This window comes from Entelurus aequoreus, linkage group LG13, assembly GCF_033978785.1.
Source record: "Entelurus aequoreus isolate RoL-2023_Sb linkage group LG13, RoL_Eaeq_v1.1, whole genome shotgun sequence".
Taxonomy (NCBI): Eukaryota; Metazoa; Chordata; class Actinopteri; order Syngnathiformes; family Syngnathidae; genus Entelurus; species Entelurus aequoreus.
In genome coordinates, this window is record NC_084743.1 from 61,967,565 (window position 1) to 61,987,074 (window position 19,510).

Below are 19,510 nucleotides of genomic sequence, written 5' to 3' on the forward strand. Positions count from 1 at the left end.
CTGCTTGGAAAGAGAGCACTAACGTTAATGTGTGTGTTTGATTTCAAATAAATCTGACACTAATTATTGTGTACTCACCGCCACCTAGGACTCCGGGCCCATAACCACCCGCTCCAAGACCGCCAGCTCCAAGATTGCCATAACCTGGGAAAGAAAAAAGTGGAAATAAGTCGCAAAAACGACAATAGATACATTTAGATATACAATCATGATACTCAGCGAATAAGAATGGCAAGTTATTTCTTAGTTATTTAACTATCATCATTATTAATACTATTAAAGTTAAAGTACCAATGATTGTCACACACACACTAGGTGTGGCGAAATTATTCTCTGCATTTGACCCATATCTCTTGATCCCCCCCTGGGAGGTGAGGGGAGCAGTGAGCAGCAGCAGTGGCCGCGCCCGGGAATCATTTTTGGTGATTTAACCCCCAATTCCAACCCTTGATGCTGAGTGCCAAGCAGGGAGGTAATGGGTCCCATTTTTTATAGTCTTTGGTATGACTCGGCCGGGGTTTGAACTCACGACCTACCGATCTCAGGGCGGACACTCTAACCACTAGGCCACTGAGTTCAGGGATAAGTGGTACAAAATGGATGAAATGATGATGATAAAAATAACAGTTTAAAAAAAAAAAAAAAAATTATATTATTAAAATATTAATATATTATGATTATTATAATCATTATTTTAGTTATATTATAATTACAATATAATCATATTATTTTAATTATAATATAATATTAATATTGTATTATTATTATAGTTATATTATAATGATAATATAATGATACTAGTATAATAATACAAATAAGACAATACAATAACAATAATATAACCATTATTATTAGGATACAATAGCAAACAAGTCGGCTGTGGTCATGTTAGTCTTTATCTATAACAACATCATTATTATTATATTTTTATTTCTTAAATACAATGGTACACAAGTAAATTTTGGCCATGTTATTCTTTAGTTATGTAACAATTATCACTAATAACATCAGCATAATGGTTATTTTTATACTATTATTTCTAAAATAAAGTAGGTTTTGGTCATGTTGTTCTTTAGTTATCTCACTATTATCATCATCATCATCATTAATAATAATCATTCTTGAACAGGGGTCAGCAACCCACGGCTCTAGAGCCGCATACGGTTCTTTAGCGCCGCCCTAGTGGCTCCCTGGACCTCTTTAACAGATGTGTGAAAATGGACAAAGATGAAGAAAATAATATATTTTTTGTTTCAATATATTTTCTGTAGGATGACAAACATGTGAATGCAAGGCAAACTTGGTCAACGGCCATACAGGTCACACTGAGGGTGTCCATATAAACAACTTTTAACACTGTTACAAATATGCGCCACACTGTGAACCCACACCAAACAAGAATGACAAACACCTTTCGAATGACAAACACATTCCGTAACACAACATAAACACAACAGAACAAATACCCAGAACCCCTTGCAGCACTAACTCTTCCGGGACGCTACAATATACACCCCCCGCTAGCCCCCCCAACCCCGCCCACCTCAACCTCCTCATGCTCTCTCAGGGAGAGCATGTCCCAAATTCCAAGCTGCTGTTTTGAGGCATGTTAAAAAAAAAATAATGCACTTTGTGACTTCAATAATAAATATGGCAGTGCATTTTTTTTTCCATAACTTGAGTTGTTTTATTTTGGAAAACCTTGTTACATTGTTTAATGCATCCAGCGGGGCATCACAACAAAATTAGGCATAATAATGTGTTAATTCCACGACTGTATATATCGGTATCGGTAATTAATTGTTGGACAATATCGGCAAAAAAGCCATTATGGGACATCTCTAGCTGTAATACAATTCAATTCCAAACAGTCAAACAGATGAAGGACAAGGATAGATAGATAGTACTTTATTTATTCCTTCAGGAGAGTTCCCTCAGGAAAATTAAAAATATTATATTGTATTTTCAACACTTCCTGGCAACATTCGACTGAAATCGTTGCTGGATCTCATTTTATTTTGAGGAAGAGCAACATGTGTGCAGACGTGGGAACGACACGGAAGGAGTATCCATCACTGGCAAGCGCCGTTTTGGGAGAACACCGTTTTAGGAAAACATGCTCGTATCTTCAAAATAGCTGCGCAGGACACAAGACCGTTTTTGGAAGGGGAACAAGAACTCCGAGTGAGCATGGGAAGCGAGCGGAACAAGGGGGATGAGACCTGGGAGTTCATCCAGTAATGCTCGGAGTGCAGGTAATGATACTGATGATGACCATGAGGAATGTGTTCGGAGAGCAAAAGTGCACACTGGATCTTGCCAAGGGTTTGACAAACACGCCGAGCATGCAACGCGAGCCTCTGCGCTGAGCTAAAAGTTCCTCAGTAATCTCCTTCGCCCAAGGTTTTAAACGTGGACATGAAATGTTAGCATTCTGACAGCTGAAACAACGGCTCAGGTTGGTCTGGTCTTACATGGTAAGCTGGGGCCTATCCCAGTTTACAACTGGTGAAAGGTGGGGTACACCCTCCACCGGTCACCAGTCAATCACAAAAGTGTCAGTGTGTCAGTCGATCGCCAGCCAGGCATTAAAAAAATAGTCCTAAAAATGAGCGATCATAAATCTTCACTATGACGTCACTTTCGTCACTTGATTGACATTCACGGGACCCGAGGGTCTTCTGAGATGACGCTGGCTGCTGCCAGCTCATTATCAAGAAAAAATGACCGACAGGAAGGCGAGAAACACGTTTTATTTCAACAGACTCTGGCGCCGTACCTGTCGTCAAAACTCCAAAGACCGACTGCACAGTTGCACAGTAAAAGCGCCGCTTCATCCTGCCTGCGCTCACAAAATAAGAGTCTCAGAAAGCTGGCGTGCACAAGCTAGCAAGCTACGGAGTTTGCCGCCAATGTATTTCTTGTAAAGTGTATACAAAGAGTACGGAAGTTGGACGAATGAGATGCCAAAAACCAACCACTTTCATGTGGTGTAGGACAGAAAAGAGGACTTTTTTTCTCCTCCATATGAAAATGCGGACGTTATCATCACTACTGTCTGATTCCTATCAATGCAAGTCATCAGAATCAGGAAATGCACCAACTTATATTCTTGTCTTCATGAAAGAAAGGAATCTATATGTGTTAAACATGCTTGCATTATCTTTAAACACCTTTAACTTGTTCACAATATTAACTATATGTGTTAAACATGCTTGCATTATCTTTAAACACCTTTAACTTGTTCACAATATTAACTATATGTGTTAAACATGCTTGTATTATCTTTAAACACCTTTAACTTGTTAAAAATACTAACTATATGTGTTAAACATGCTTGCATTATCTTTAAACACCTTTAACTTATTAACAATATTAACTATATGTGTTAAACATGCTTGTATTATCATTAAACACTTAACTTATTAAAAATATTAACTATATGTGTTAAACATACTTGCATTATCTTTAAACACCTTTAACTTATTAACAATATTAACTATATGTGTTAAACATGCTTGTATTATGTTTAAACACCTTTAACTTGTTAACAATATTAACTATGTGTGTTAAACATGCTTGTATTATCTTTAAACACCTTTAACTTGTTCACAATATTAACTATATGTGTTAAACATGCTTGTATTATCATTAAACACTTAACTTATTAACAATATGAACTATATGTGTTAAACATACTTGCATTATCTTTAAACACCTTTAACTTATTAACAATATTAACTATATGTGTTAAACATACTTGCATTATCTTTAAACACCTTTAACTTGTTAACAATATTAAGTATATGTGTTAAACATGCTTGTATTATCATCAAACACCTTTAACTTGTTATAAATATTAACTATATGTGTTAAACATGCTTGCATTATCTTTAAAAACCTTTAACTTGTTAACAATATTAACTATATGTGTTAAACATGCTTGTATTATCTTTAAACACCTTTAACTTATTAACAATATTAACTATATGTGTTAAACCTGCTTGTATTATGTTTAAACACCTTTAACTTAACAATATTAACTATATGTGTTAAACATACTCGCATTATCTTTAAACACCTTTAACTTGTTAACAATATTAACTATATGTATTACATATTCTTGTATTATCATGAAACACCTTTAATTTATTAACAATATTAACTATATGTGTTAAACATGCTTGCATTATCTTTAAACACCTTTAACTTGTTAACAATATTAACTATATGTGTTAAACATGCTTGTATTATCTTTAAACACCTTTAACTTGTTCACAATATTAACTATATGTGTTAAACATGCTTGCATTATCTTTAAACACCTTTAACTTGTTAACAATATTAACTATATGTGTTAAACATGCTTGTATTATCATTAAACACTTAACTTATTAACAATATTAACTATATGTGTTAAACATACTTGCATTATCTTTAAACACCTTTAACTTATTAACAATATTAACTATATGTGTTAAACATGCTTGTATTATGTTTAAACACCTTTAACTTGTTAACAATATTAACTATATGTGTTAAACATGCTTGTATTATCTTTAAACACCTTTAACTTGTTCACAATATTAACTATATGTGTTAAACATGCTTGCATTATCTTTAAACACCTTTAACTTGTTAACAATATTAACTATGTGTTAAACATGCTTGTATTAACTTTAAACACCTTTAACTTGTTAACAATATTAACTATATGTGTTAAACAAGCTTGCATTATCTTTAAAAACCTTTAACTTGTTAACAATATTAACTATATGTGTTAAACATGCTTGTATTATCTTTAAACACCTTTAACTTGTTAAAAATATTAACTATATGTGTTAAACATGCTTGCATTATCTTTAAACACCTTTAACTTATTAACAATATTAACTATATGTGTTGAACATGCTAGTATTATGTTTAAACACCTTTAACTTAACAATATTAACTATATGTGTTAAACATACTTGCATTATCTTTAAACACCTTTAACTTGTTAACAATATTAACTATATGTGTTAAACATGCTTACATTATCTTTAAACACCTTTAACTTGTTAACAATATTAACTATATGTATTACATATTCTTGTATTATCATGAAACACCTTTAATTTATTAACAATATTAACTATATGTGTTAAACATGCTTGCATTATCTTTAAACACCTTTAACTTGTTAACAATATTAACTATATGTGTTAAACATGCTTGTATTATCATCAAACACCTTTAACTTGTTAACAATATTAACTATATGTGTTAAACATGCTTGCATTATCATCAAACACCTTTAACTTGTTAACAATATTAACTATATGTATTAAACATTCTTGTATTATCATTAAACACCTTTAATTTATTAACAATATTAACTATGTGTTAAACATGCTTGTATTAACTTTAAACACCTTTAACTTGTTAACAATATTAACTATATGTGTTAAACATGCTTGTATTATCTTTAAACACCTTTAACTTGTAAACAATATTAACTATATGTGTTAAACATGCTTGCATTATCTTTAAACACCTTTAATTTGTTAACATTATTAACTATATGTATTAAACATTCTTGTATTATAATTAAACACCTTTAACTTGTTAACAATATTAGCTATATGTGGTAAACATGCTTGTATTATCATCAAACACCTTTAACTTGTTAACAATATTAACTAGATGTGTTAAACATGCTTGCATTATCTTTAAAAACCTTTAACTTGTTGCCAATATTAACTATATGTATTAAACATTCTTGTATTATCATTAAACACCTTTAATTTATTAACAATATTAACTATATGTGTTAAACATGCTTGTATTATCTTTAAACACATTTAACTTGTTAACAATATTAACTATATGTGTTAAACATGCTTGCGTTATCTTTAAACACCTTTAACTTGTTGCCAATATTAACTATATGTGTTAAATATTCTTGTATTATCATTAAACACCTTTAATTTATTAACAATATTAACTATATGTGTTAAACATGCTTGCGTTATCTTTAAACACCTTTAACTTGTTAACAATATTAACTATATGTATTAAATATTCTTGTATTATCATTAAACACCTTTAATTTATTAACAATATTAACTATATGTGTTAAACATGCTTGCATTATCATTAAAAACCTTTAACTTGTTAACAAAAACATATATTTCATAAATAAGTAAATATAAATTATATATATGAATGAGGTAGATCCCTGCGACTTGATCAATTGAAAAGTAGCTCGCCTGCAGAAAAAGTGTGCGCACCCCTGGTTTAGAATGTGCTCACTTCCCATACGATGCCGATATCGGTGCCCAGAGTATCGATATTGAAACTGTCCGAAACGATATCAGCACAAATCATAGTACAAACTTTTTTATATATTGTAGTGTAGAATGTTTGATATAACGAAATCCCACTTGTAGCCATGACTAACATAAGTGATACTATTCAGGATTCGTTATCATACACGTAGTGAATTCTACAACAATGCACCGTTGATAACTTCAGGGGTTAGAGAGGACACTGTTGACGCATTTGACAGAATTCTCGATTTGATGGTTTGACTGATCTGGTTTACATTTGGGAGGTTTGAACAAACGCTCTCTACAAGACCATATTTACACCACCTTGTCAGCAGAAACAGCTATGTTTTTCTTGGACGTGTCTTAGAACAGGACCTCAACTCACACAAACATAATATGCAGATTCATTTGGAAGTCTACACCAGTTGTGTTTGTTGTTTAAAGAACCAGACACGGTAAATCTGTACGATTGCTCTGATATCAAATGATCACTTCTCACTAGGTTCTTTCCTGCGGTATTTCATTTCTGACAAGTTGAGGGATTTCTGTGTATCTACACGAGACCACCTGTAACCCCGCTGTCTTTGGACCACGGACAGAACAACTCAACAGAAAGGTCAATGATCCAAGGCGAGATGGAAGGGACAGAAACTCGATACTACACCAGAGAGAGGACGGGGCGCCAGAGAACTGGGAAGGTGAGCAATAAAGGACTGCGATGCATCAGAGTTTCCGCCCATTAAAAGCCTTCATAAAATCAGAATATCAATGCAGTTTTAGCTGTAATACTCTTAAGGGTAACTAGTTGTACTTTTCTCATGGTTATGTTGCGCCCTACGTTTATACCCTAAGTATTGTGTTGATTACACACCAGCTGTTTGATTGCAACACTTATCTTAGTGGTGGTTTTCATTACCAAATGTGGATATGCTAATAGTAGCCTGTCTATGGCAGATTCAATGTAAATTAGCATCAAATTTGCATATTTTGGAAGAGTGAAGCCTTACTTTACATTCGAGCATTTTTACCAAGTATTCTTGCTTTGTTTGTGTTGAAAACGGCAACATTACTTAGAGGGAGCTTGGCTGAGTCCGCCCTGAGTGCTGCTTTACGTGAACCGGTGTTTAGTCTGCAACCGGACGTGACGTCGAAATATGTCACCATTTCACTTTACGTGAATTAATACCCGGTAGTACCGATGGAATTAGGCTGGTGCCTATAAAAGTACAGAATTCGGGACCCATGTAACGGGGGTCAGACAGTGCGACCGCGCCAGATGTAGGTTGGTAAAACCTCCCTTGACGACAACTCCGAGAGTAGTGCTGGCTGCTGGTCAGCACACTTGACTCTCAATACGAACAACCAGGGTTCAGCCCCCGTGAGTGAGTGAGGTCTTCTTTCGTATGAGACAGCTAGGCAATGTGGCTCAGCCACTGTAAGGGTTCAGATTATCGAGGTCCAGGTCATTGGTCCACGGTTTAGCTCCTGCCTATTTTGCCGATTGTATTGTACCATATGTCCCGGTAAGAAATCTGCGTTCAAAGAACTCCGGCTTATTAGTGATTCCCAGAGCCCAAAAAAAGTCTGCGGGCTATAGAGCGTTTTCTATTCGGGCTCCAATACTATGGAATGCCCTCCCGGTAAAAGTTAGAGATGCTACCTCAGTAGAAGCATTTAAGTCCCATCTTAAAACTCATTTGTATACTCTAGCCTTTAAATAGACTCCCTTTTTAGACCAGTTGATCTGCCGTTTCTTTTCTTTTATTTTCTCCTCTGCTCCCCTCTCCCTTATGGTGGGGGAGTTGCACAGGTCCGGTGGCCACGGATGAAGTGCTGGTTGTCCAGAGTCGGGACCCGGGGTGGACCGCTAGCCTGTGCATCGGTTGGGGACATCTCTACGCTGCTGACCCGTCTCCCCTCGGGATGGTTTCCTGCTGGCCCCACTATGGACTGGACTTTCGCTGATGTGTTGGATCCGCTGTGGACTGGACTTTCACAATATTATGTCAGACCCACTCGACATCCATTGCTTTCGGTCTCCCCTAGAGGGGGGGGGAGGTACCCACATATGCGGTCCTCTCCAAGGTTTCTCATAGTCATTCACATTGACGTCCCACTGGGGTGAGTTTTTCCTTGCCCGTATGTGGGCTCTGTACCGAGGATGTCGTTGTGGCTTGTGCAGCCCTTTGAGACACTTGTGATTTAGGGCTATATAAATAAACATTGATTGATTGATTGATTGATTGATTGATTGGGTGGGGTAAAGGTGGGGCACTAGTGGATGATGTGGTGGGCGGTCTGTTCCTCGGCTCCGCATGGGCAGGCTGCCGATGGGCGCAGACCCCAGCGGTGCATGTTGCCGTTGAATCGGCCAACACCGTGCGTATCCGGTTTAGTGTTGACCAGTCAGCACCCGGTGGTAGGCTTGTATTTGGGTTGACTAAGTCTACCCAACGCACATCTGACTCACTGACTCCCATCAGGGTCACGTCACCATTGTAACCCAGCTGGTTCGGCACCCGTGCCTTTTTAAACGCAGTTCGCACGGGTACTCGAACCCTGGTCAAGTACCCGTGAGAGTCAAGTGTGCTGACCAGTGGACTAAAAGCCAGAGCATTGATTGGTTAGACATTTGTGAGAGTTGTGATTGTAGAAAATGTTGTGGTATCAGGGAGATTGCAGGGATTCGATAAAGTTGCGCATAGTACGTAAGGATTGGTTGACTCTACGTGAATTGATCATTGCGAAATCCTGAGGGACCGTACAGTCTGAAAAGTACAATGGGTTACTTTGTTTTCCCCCCATTGTTGTACTGATGCTGTCCAGACAATGCAGCTCACACACTCAGTCACCGGCCGTGTCCTCAGTCTAAGTGATGGATATGAGCCAGTGTGAACAGTGATATCTGGTTTCAATCTCACACCTCAAACGCCTTGCTCATTCTCCATCGGGGCGAGGTCTGACAATCCTCTTCAAGAACCACAGGGATACATAAGCCATTAATCAAAACACTGTCTTCGCGCTTCTCTCTCCTTCACTCGGCTTATTCTACTTGAGTGAGTGAGTGAGTGAGTGAGTGCATCATGGTTTCACAGCTTCTCTTCCCACCGCGTTCCCCACTCCATCCGGGCCTTGTTCGGGCTTTCATTCAAAAACCAATGACGGCTGTCTCTGAGATATTTTACACTGGTTTCCCTCTTTTTTTTATTTATTCGATGTTTTCCTCTGTTAGCGAGCAAGCGGCAAGAGACCGTTTGAACTCGCGCCCCTTTCCATCCGTCATCTTGCGCAGAAAGCAGTGCAAAAGTTAAAAGAACGACACATGTCGAGTTGTGCGTGCGTGTGAGCCACACTAACCATGACATCACCACGCCAAAAAGGTGCAGAGACGTGCTTTGGCAAAGCACAAGGCTGCAAATCTTCTCAATAACTTCATCTTCTAAGATCTGGCGAATTCCCTAAAGAGTCGGCATTTTTCTTTGACTGACAGGTTGCGTTGGTTCTTTCAGCTGTGATCCCAAAAAACATTTTCACTCTGAAAAATAAGTCCATCATTACGTGCTTCGCAGTCATGACACGATTTTTTATCAGTATCAAATTATCTCGCCGTTTCTCTTCCAAGTCGGTGGATGCGTTGCATTTTTGCGAGTTGATGCAAGGCGAGCTGGATGGACGCAGAGTGATGCAAGGCGCTGTAGTAATTCCACATTAGGTGGGACAAGTGGACACACTGAAGCTTGCCTCGCTTTCCTTCTCCCTTTTCCTGGGACTTCCAGGTTGACCGTGCTGTCAGTTATGGGCACCGAACTGTGCAAAGCTGCGCACATGCTGGACTAATTATGTGTTCACACTCCATGTGCATATTGTCTCTCCTTTACTTGATGGTGTGAGCCAGTCCACAGTGGCAGCAAGCCTCCAATTGCCTTTTTTGCTTTAATTTTTCAACGCAGTCATGACACTATCAATAAGGGGTTCCAGAATCCCTTAAGTCTCCCGGTTTGAGAGTGAGGTACAAATGGTTCTGGAGTTACCTAATTCTCTTTAAAGTTCCCTGGTAGGAACGACTTCCATCAATGTAATTACACTAGACTGTTAAGTGGCCATGTTGGGGTAGTTCTTGGTTGCTTCGGTTCAGTCAACTGCAAAAGCACAAAGGAGAAGATGCATTTTGATTTCAGTTCATAGGTTTTAGGGATGTCGACCATTCGATGGAGGAGCCTGAAGGGGGTTTCCACATCATGACTTTCCGAAACTTACGAGATGTACCATATCAAATGTCAAGAGCCTACGGAACACATCCAAGCAGGAGCTGGTCCAAGACCACCTGAAGCTAGAGAAGTGTGTGTTCTGCCTGAAGGAGAACAACAGATGTGGAGCCCAGTGGTCTGAGCGGGGAGGCCACAGGAGCTGGAGGAGACTGAAGGCTCAAAATGGAGCTCCTGCTGGTCACTGGGGGACTTCTTGGTCTTGGGGACTTTATTGTGAGGCAGGTACGGGCTTTCCTCTAGCTGGACTTGAGTTGTTTTGCTGGGGGTTTGTGGCTAACCTCAACCCTAACCCGCAACTTTTGTCTTAATGCTTTAAATCCTGTACTTTAAAGGCCTACTGAAATGATTTTTTTTTTATTTAAACGGGAATAGCAGATCCATTCTATGTGTCATACTTGATCATTTCGCGATATTGCCATATTTTTGCTGAAAGGATTTAGTAGAGAAAATCGACGATAAAGTTCGCAACTTTTGCTCGCTGATAAAAAAAAGCCTTGCCTGTACCGGAAGTAGCGTGACGTCACAGGAGCTAGGATTCCTCACAATTCCCCGTTGTTTACAATAGAGCGAGAGAGATTCGGACCGAGAAAGTGATGATTACCCCATTAATTTGAGCGAGGATGAAAGATTCGTAGATGACGAACGTTACATACATACATCGGCGAAATGCTTTAGCTACGAGCTAGCGTGATAGCATCTTGCTTTAACTGCATATAGAAACAAAAGAAATAAACCCCTGACTGGAAGTATAGATAGAAAATCAACAATACTATTAAACCGTGGACATGTAAATACACGGTTAATGCTTTCCAGGCTGGCGAAGGTTAACAATGCTGTGCTAACGACGCCATTGAAGCTAACTTAGCAACCGGACTGCACAGAGCTATGCTAAAAACATTAGCTCTCCACCTACGCCAGCCAGCCCTCATTTGCTCATCAACACCCGTGCTCACCTGCGTTCCAGCGATCGGCAGAAGGACGAAGGACTTCACCCGATGCGTTTGGCGGCCCGGAGATGTAGGAAGTCAAGGTGAGTCCTCCTGGTTGTGTTGCTGTAGTCCGCTGCTAATACACTGATCCCACCTACAACTGTCTTCTTTGCAGCCTTCATTGTTCATTAAAAAAATTGCAAAAGATGTCCAGAATACTGTGGAATTATGAAATGAAAACAGAGCTTTTTGTATAGGATTCTACGGGGTACCATAACTTCCGTTACTCGGACTTCGTCACGCGCATACGTCATCATACCGCGATGTTTCAGCCGGATATTTCCCGGGAATTTTAAAATGTCACTTTATAAGTTAACCCGGCCGTATTGGCATGTGTTGCAATGTTAAGATTTCATCATTGATATATAAACTATCAGACTGCGTGGTCGGTAGTAGTGGCTTTCAGTAGGCCTTTAAAGAATGCTGTGGCTAATTTGTGGATTTCTGTGTTCACAAGCTTAAAGGGAAACTTCGGTTTTTTTCAACCTGGGCCCTGTTTTCATAATTTTTTCTGTATATGTGAGTGCTGGATAAAACATTTTTTGAGGTCGCGCCAGTATTGAGCAGGGCAGGCAGCCTCCAGCCCAGCTAACGCTCGTACACAGGGCAACTGGCTCTCGTCAAAATTCGGCCTATAAACATGCATTTTTTTCACACTGACAGGCTCAGATAGTTACAATGAGTGTCCGACAACATACTAGAAAGGAGAAATTAACGTATGTCTCTACCTTTAGCTGGAGATCGCTGTTTGTTGTGAGCTGTGTCCAAATCTCACCACGCTACAAATCTCGTTCCGAAATCTCGCGATAACTCGCGACAAAACACCGGTGGAAAAACAGTTACCTGACTGAGGTGAAGAGAGATGACTGAAGTGATTTTCTGCCTCCACTATAAAACTAAAATAACAGTCTTCGGTAATCCAACAGAAAATCACTTCAGTCATCTCTCTTCACCTCAGTCAGGTAACTGTTTTTCCACCGGTGTTTTGTCGCGAGTTATCGCGAGATTTCGGAACGAGATTTGTAGCGTGGTGAGATTTGGACACAGCTCACAACAAACAGCGATCTCCAGCTAAAGGTAGAGACATACGTTAATTTCTCCTTTCTAGTATGTTGTCGGACACTCATTGTAACTATCTGAGCCTGTCAGTGTGAAAAAAATGCATGTTTATAGGCCGAATTTTGACGAGAGCCAGTTGCCCTGTGTACGAGCGTTAGCTGGGCTGGAGGCTGCCCGCCCTGCTCAATACTGGCGCGACCTCAAAAAATGTTTTATCCAGCACTCACATATACAGAAAAAATTATGAAAACAGGGCCCAGGTTGAAAAAAACCGAAGTTTCCCTTTAACATGCCGCCAATACATTTAGCCCCGTCACATCAGACCAATGAAATTGACGAACAGGTCACGTTGGAAATTCAGTAGGTGCGGCTTTTAGGTGTGCTCTCTTGTCCGGAAATCACGGTAATGGTTTGGTGGTGCGCATGGAAACTATTTCCTCGAGCTTGGAGAGCAGCATGAGAGAAAAGTGATACCTCGTTTCTGCCGTATGTCTTGCATGTATGAAAACATCGACGATTAAGAAACTTTGATTTGATTTGATCCGGCTATCAACCTTGTAGTTGAATCATCGTTGGACATTGAACCACCCTAGGACCCACACGTACAGAGGGAGGATATTTAAAGATGGACGTCAGACACGTGTGGCGTCGACCAGTTGGCTCGGGCACCTTACAGTCGGCAACAAATGGAGGAGGCCCATCTCACACTTTGAAAACCACTGCAAATACCACTTTTGTTTTCAAATGGACACGACAGGCATGTACAGAGAGAGTTGCCAGTTGTTCTTGAGTGATTCGGAGGGTTAAGTCCCTTGCGGAAAGAAAACCACAACAAGCACAAATCAGCTTTTTTAAAAAAACAAACTTTTTATGTCACAGTATCAGCTTGACATTTTTCTCTGGGGAGTTGCGGTCCGATTGCTCAAAGGCATTGCGACCGGCCGCAAAAGGCAGAGTGCCAAAATGGTCATCTGGACACACGATTTTCCCACATGCTCACATCAGTTGTAACAACCGACAACTTTGAACCTAAGGTTCTGTACACTGTACATCCACTGTCATCCATCTCACATAAATGACCAGCCTAGGAGACAACATGAGCTCTTGGACAAGCAGTCCGCTTGACCATTTTTTAACTTATACGGTTTAGGGTTGAGAGGAGATAGAGCGCAGTATTGCTAGCTTCAGGCCAAAGACTAGTGATACTTTGGACTGGTCACCTATGAATCACTTAAAGACAAACAACCAAGTCAGACCTACACTGTTTCAATGTCCATTTCTCTGATGATGCAATTGTTGATGACTGAAGTGCTGATATCAACCAAACCCTCCTCATCCCACACCCCGGATTGTAAATAATTCAATGTATATACTCTGATGATTAACTTGTGTGATGACTCTATTATGATGATAGTATATATTTGTACCACGAATTGATTTACGTGGACCCCGACTTAAACAAGTTGAAACTTATTCGGGTGTTACCATTGAGTGGTCAATTGTACGGAATATGTACTGTACTGTGCAATCTACTAATACAAGTTTCAATCAATCAATCAAAAACCATTCACACAGTCAGTAAGAGGGGTAAGTAAACCCACGATGCCCTTACAGAAGTCAGCTGTCAACTGAGTGACCTAATACACAAACAATGAAACACAACAAAGGATATCCATTTACATAAACATATTTATAGACTAAATTAAGTCTTATATGAGTGTATTACAGTAGTGTATTTGTCTTAATTCTATGATGATTTGACGATTGATAAACAGTCACCAAGAGGGACTTCCGTTTCCAAGTTAACAGAAACTTCCTGTGTCCTGGTGACACGTTCATTGTTTACAGGTACTATCATTGTTGAACGGAGAGTAAAGCTTTCCATGCACTTAATTTATAACCCTTGCCTCACGAATAACATATCTCCACATTTATGAGTCTTTGACGTTAGTTGTCAGAACAATTGAATTTAAGTTAACACCAAACTTTGTGTTTCAGTGAGTTCCCGGCGAGAAGACAAAAGCTGTCTTTGATCCTACCAAGAAGAAGGCTTGCAAAACTCCACTGCGTAGGATGGGAAGCAACATGAAGGTGTTCGGTTTCTTTCTTCTATTGTAATCCACAGAAATATTTTGTCTTGACTTAAGAACTACAAAGCGGAGAGGAAGCAGGACCAGACTCCCCTCCAGGCGACCTTTTCTTTGAACTGTTTTACGACCGTTTCTTTTAACTGTTCCGTAACCAAAGGCGATGGCTGTTTACGACCCCCCCTCCCTTAGAAAACAGCAGTTGCCATGTAATCAGGGAAAGTCCAAATAAAAGAGGAGGTGTCACGCCAAATTTCTTCCCTCTACAAAAACCTTCCCTCCCCCATTTACTTCCGGGGCTGCGTCCAATAAAATCACAAAGTTGCCGGGGGTCCTTAACCTGCACGCGACTGTCCTGTTTCACGCCTGTACAAAAAAAAAACAATAATCAATTTCTTCAGATTCCAGATGCTGTCAAAGACGAAGTATCCTTCCAGCGACGGGCAGTCAAAGCCGAAGTGCTATCGATCGCTGTCAATGACGTAAGAGGAAACATGACCACGGAAGTAAATGGGGGAGGGAAGGTTTTTGTAGAGGGAAGAAATTTGGCGTGACGGAGGCGTACAATCTTTCGTCAGAGCGTGGTGAGACTGTGCAAGAGTACAGTCCAGACGTCTCTCCTCAATTGAGCCAAATTTAATTCTGTCTCTGTTTAATTCCTTGCTTCTTGCCTTGTTTAATAGATGCCATCAGTGTTTGAACCGGACATTAGTGATATCAAAAGACAACAGGACCAACGCGCCAGGACTTCATGGAACGCAATGCTAAAAGGACTGCTATCAGCTGTCAGCTCAATGCTAAGTACACACTAACTCTGTTGATGCAATTCATCTTGGACAAACAACGCAGCTTCACATGACATTGGAGAGCCTTTGGCACGATGTGAAATGACAAGAGGGAAAACACGAGGGACACGCAGTCCTGATAACCCGGCTACAGTCTGCGGGTATCGTTCCTGCGACATGTCGGGTTGACCCACTTTTGGCAGAACATAAAATACCTGGCAACATTTGGACATATTTCCCGAGAAAATGTGCACAAATAAGGGATTTTCGTCACAAATTGCTGTGAAGTCAATGCAAAAATAGTAAATAATGAATTCCTTAAACAGGACTTGAATAAATGTCTCTCACATCACAAGAGGCGGTCACTAACTACTACACTATCCACTATGTCACACATCAACAGTTAGCAGGTTTGATATAAAGCTTCTCAGTGAAGAAACATGTAATATTGCGGGAGGGAAAAATAAAATAAAAGCTATTCTGGGCTCCTTCATGGTGCTTGTAGTTGAGACATTTTTCAAGCTCTCTTGTTACAGAAAGCATGAGGCTGTGTGAGCAACTGCCCGCTCTTTAGATAAAACAAGATAATAAGTCTCCTATATGTCAAGATATTTATACAGAGTTAGGATTTTTGGCAGATATATGTCTTTTCCGTTGTCTTCATGTCTGCCCTTCTGTCTCGGGGTGTTGATTTGATTGAATCACGTGACATGCACACACGTAACATGCAGAGAGTAATGTGAAGAGCAAAATCGGGGGAGAAAAAACGGTACTGGGAAGACGCCGGAAAATAAAGATAAAGAACGAGATTTCACATATTATTTGGGAAGGTTGACCGGTATGGGGAAAAGCAATCGCACTTGGATTCTCCCAGTACTGGCAAGCAGTAATACATATGTCAAAAGGTCATTAACGGGTTTTTTTATGCTTCAACTTTGAAAATGTTTGTACTTATTTGCGAAAATGTGTCTATACTTTGGCCTTGAACCAATTAGACGACTGTATATCCAATACACTGATTCCTAAACTACATGATTGATGCATATGGGGCTTAAAGGAGCCATATGGTAATAATTTCATGTCAAGTCATCATTAAATGGCCCTGATATGTCAAAAAAACATTAACAAATCATGTTCTTTTCGAATACCTCTATAACTGATAACAGTCGTTTCAAAATTAGATTTACAGCCCCGAAATCTTGTTATTGTTTTCATTTCGATGTCATTAATAAAATAAACATACATGTATAAGGATTAGCCACATGATATTGTCACACGATTACCTATGCATTTGAATGTATATTTTACCTACACTGCAAGAAAAGAAAAAAAGTGGATTTTGTGTTAAAAACAAAAAATGGCAGAATTTTACCATAAAATTTACAGTAAAAGGGTCACACACAATTTTACTGTAAAATTCTGGTGATTGAGCTGCCAGTTTTTTGTTTGTTTTTTTGCATAAAAAAATATGGTTTTCACAGTGTATTACCGTAAATGTAAAAATGGTACCACAATTTTTTTCTTACAATAGGATTCTGAAGACCGAGCTGTTTTAAAAAAATATATATATATTGTCATGTTTACAGTGTACATTTTGATGGATAACTTGCTTTGAAATCATAAGGCTAAGTAGATATTTATGTATGTTTTTACCCCCAAAATGTTTCGTATGTATGATAACATAATATCTGTTGCAACATTAGATGGATAAAGTTTAAAAGATGTATAACCGCATGCAGTACATGTCTTGTTTTCGGTCAAAATAGAAAAAGAAAGAAAGATAAAGTACTTCGCGGGCCATTCAAAATGATGTGGCGGGCCAGATCTGGCCCTCGGGCCTTGCGTTTGACACCTGTGAACTAAAAGACAATCGTGGTCCAGCAAGCACTCTCCCAGGTCCAACATCGAGAGAAATAAAAAAAAAAGCATGTAAACAAACAGCTTGGGCCTTAAGAGGATAACAACAAATAAAGAGAGAATTCTATTAACCGCAACATGTAAGTGTAAAAAAACAACAACATTATGATTTGTACAATTTTAGAATGTGCTTGTTCTATTTTTAAACAAAGACACTAATCTGAAGTTGTCTTTATTTATAAGTTATCGTGCCGGGATTTTACCAGTCCGGCCCATTTGAGAGTAGATTTTTCTCCATGTGGCCCCCCCGATCTAAAATGAGTTTGACACCCCAGGCCTAAATCGTCACTTCCAGTCGGTGAGCTGGTGACTGTAGGCCTCCCAGTATTTCAGTCCATATAGTGCGTATGGTGAGAATCCACACCCAACTTCGGTATTATCCCAAACACACAAAAGGTGAACTATTTCAGGCATTGCGCAACGCTTTAAAATTGCCCCATATGAACAGTAAAAGTCAGCAGCTGAAAGCCTCGCCGCTGTGCTCTGCCTTAATTACCTCCGGCTTTTTGTGTGGACTTGTTAGTCTGACTGTCTGCAGCACTTCCACAGGTAAGTGTTCTGTGTGGAGCTTTCCATGCCAGAGCTCGACTATAACACTGCTCAATGTGCAAAGTGATGCAACTCTCCAAAAAAACAAACTGGAACAGACTCTTACTACAACAGTTTGACTTAGCCGCAGCCCGGAAACACTTGAATTTACCAAAAATGTTGCCATACTTCCTGTTTACAGTCGTGGTTAAAAGTTTACATACACTTGTAAAGAACATAATGTAATGGCTGTCTTGAGTTTCCAATAATTTCTACAACTCTTATTTTTTTTGTGATAGAGTGATTGGAGCACATACTTGTTGGTCACAATAAACATTCATGAAGTTTGACCACAGAACTTTCCCCCAGAAGGTGCTATCAAACAAAAATGTAGCTTTTTGGCCACAATACCCAGCAATATGTTTGTAGGAGAAAAGGTAAGGCCTTTAATCCCAGGAACACCATGCCTACCGTCAAGCATGGTGGTGGTAGTATTATGCTCTGGGCCTGTTTTGCTGCCAATGGAACCGGTGCTTTACAGAGAGTAAATGGGACAATGAAAAAGGAGGATTACCGTATTTCCTTGAGTTGCCGCCGGGAATATAGTATTCGCCTGCCTAGAATTACAGCCGGGTCAAATTCGTTTCGCTAAATAATTAGCGCATGCTTGGCACTTCCGCCGGGTCAAACTAGTTTCGCAAAGTAATTAGCATATGTCTAGAATTTCCGCCGGGTCAAACTCGGCACGTCACGAGTGACACTTCCCCTGTCATCATTTTCAAAATGGAGGAAGCTGATTTCAGTAATTTGAAATCGCATAAAGGGAAGAAAAATATCAATATTGTGTTATTATATACCGGTAATTGCAATTCTTATTATTAATAATGTTAGTTTGTAGTGGTGGAGAGCTGACTTTTTGTCGTTGGAGTTGCATCTTTCAAAGGGCTTTATTTTGAAAAAACGGTATGCCTCGTTTCACCGCCGGGTCAAACTCGTCACGTCAGGAGTGACACTTCACCTTTCAAGGCATCATTTTCCAAAATGGAGGAGGCTAATTTCAATAATTTAAAATCGCATAAAGGGAAGAAGATACAGAGCTATTCAGTAGGATTTAAGGTCCAAGCTATTGAATATGCTAAAAAGAACAGTAAGCAGCTACCGTATGTTTTATTAATATACCGTAGCTGCGTGTGTCAAATATGAGTCATTAAATGACTCCCGCCTCCTGGTGGTAGAGGGCGCTAGTGATCCTTCTTGCGACTACCGGTACTGCAGAAGACTGGTGCTGCAGAAGAAGACAACAAGCAGCAACAAGGAAGCGATCGTTTGCTTGCACTTTTAACAAGGAGGATTACATATCTAAAATAAAACAGTTTTCTAAACTGAACTTTCAATCAAAGCAGGAGGTAATAATTAAAGGAATATCTCCATCGAGACAGAGAGACTTTTAAAACTGAAGAAAGATAAGGAAGACTTCTATAAACAAGTTATCGATTCTTTTGGTCAGAAGGAGCTGCGCATGGACTCATTTACAAGTAAAGGTAAGACCATTATAAGGTTTTTTTT

General features: G+C 39.3%; 1 protein-coding gene across 3 annotated transcripts in view; it reads right to left on the minus strand.

Annotated features, from left to right (window-relative positions):
• The window catches only part of LOC133663943 (elastin-like), a 216,348-nt gene that overhangs the window by 22,009 nt on the left and 174,829 nt on the right, over window positions 1-19,510 (minus strand). For 2 of the 3 annotated variants that reach the window (XM_062068683.1, XM_062068681.1), the window contains 2 exons: window positions 79-144; window positions 1-3 (listed from right to left, as the gene is read on the minus strand). The exon at window positions 1-3 is cut by the window's left edge and continues 72 nt beyond it. In XM_062068683.1, coding sequence (XP_061924667.1) covers window positions 1-3; window positions 79-144 — 69 coding nt within the window. The remainder of the gene's footprint in view (window positions 4-78; window positions 145-19,510) is intronic. The other variant, XM_062068684.1, reaches the window with a different exon arrangement.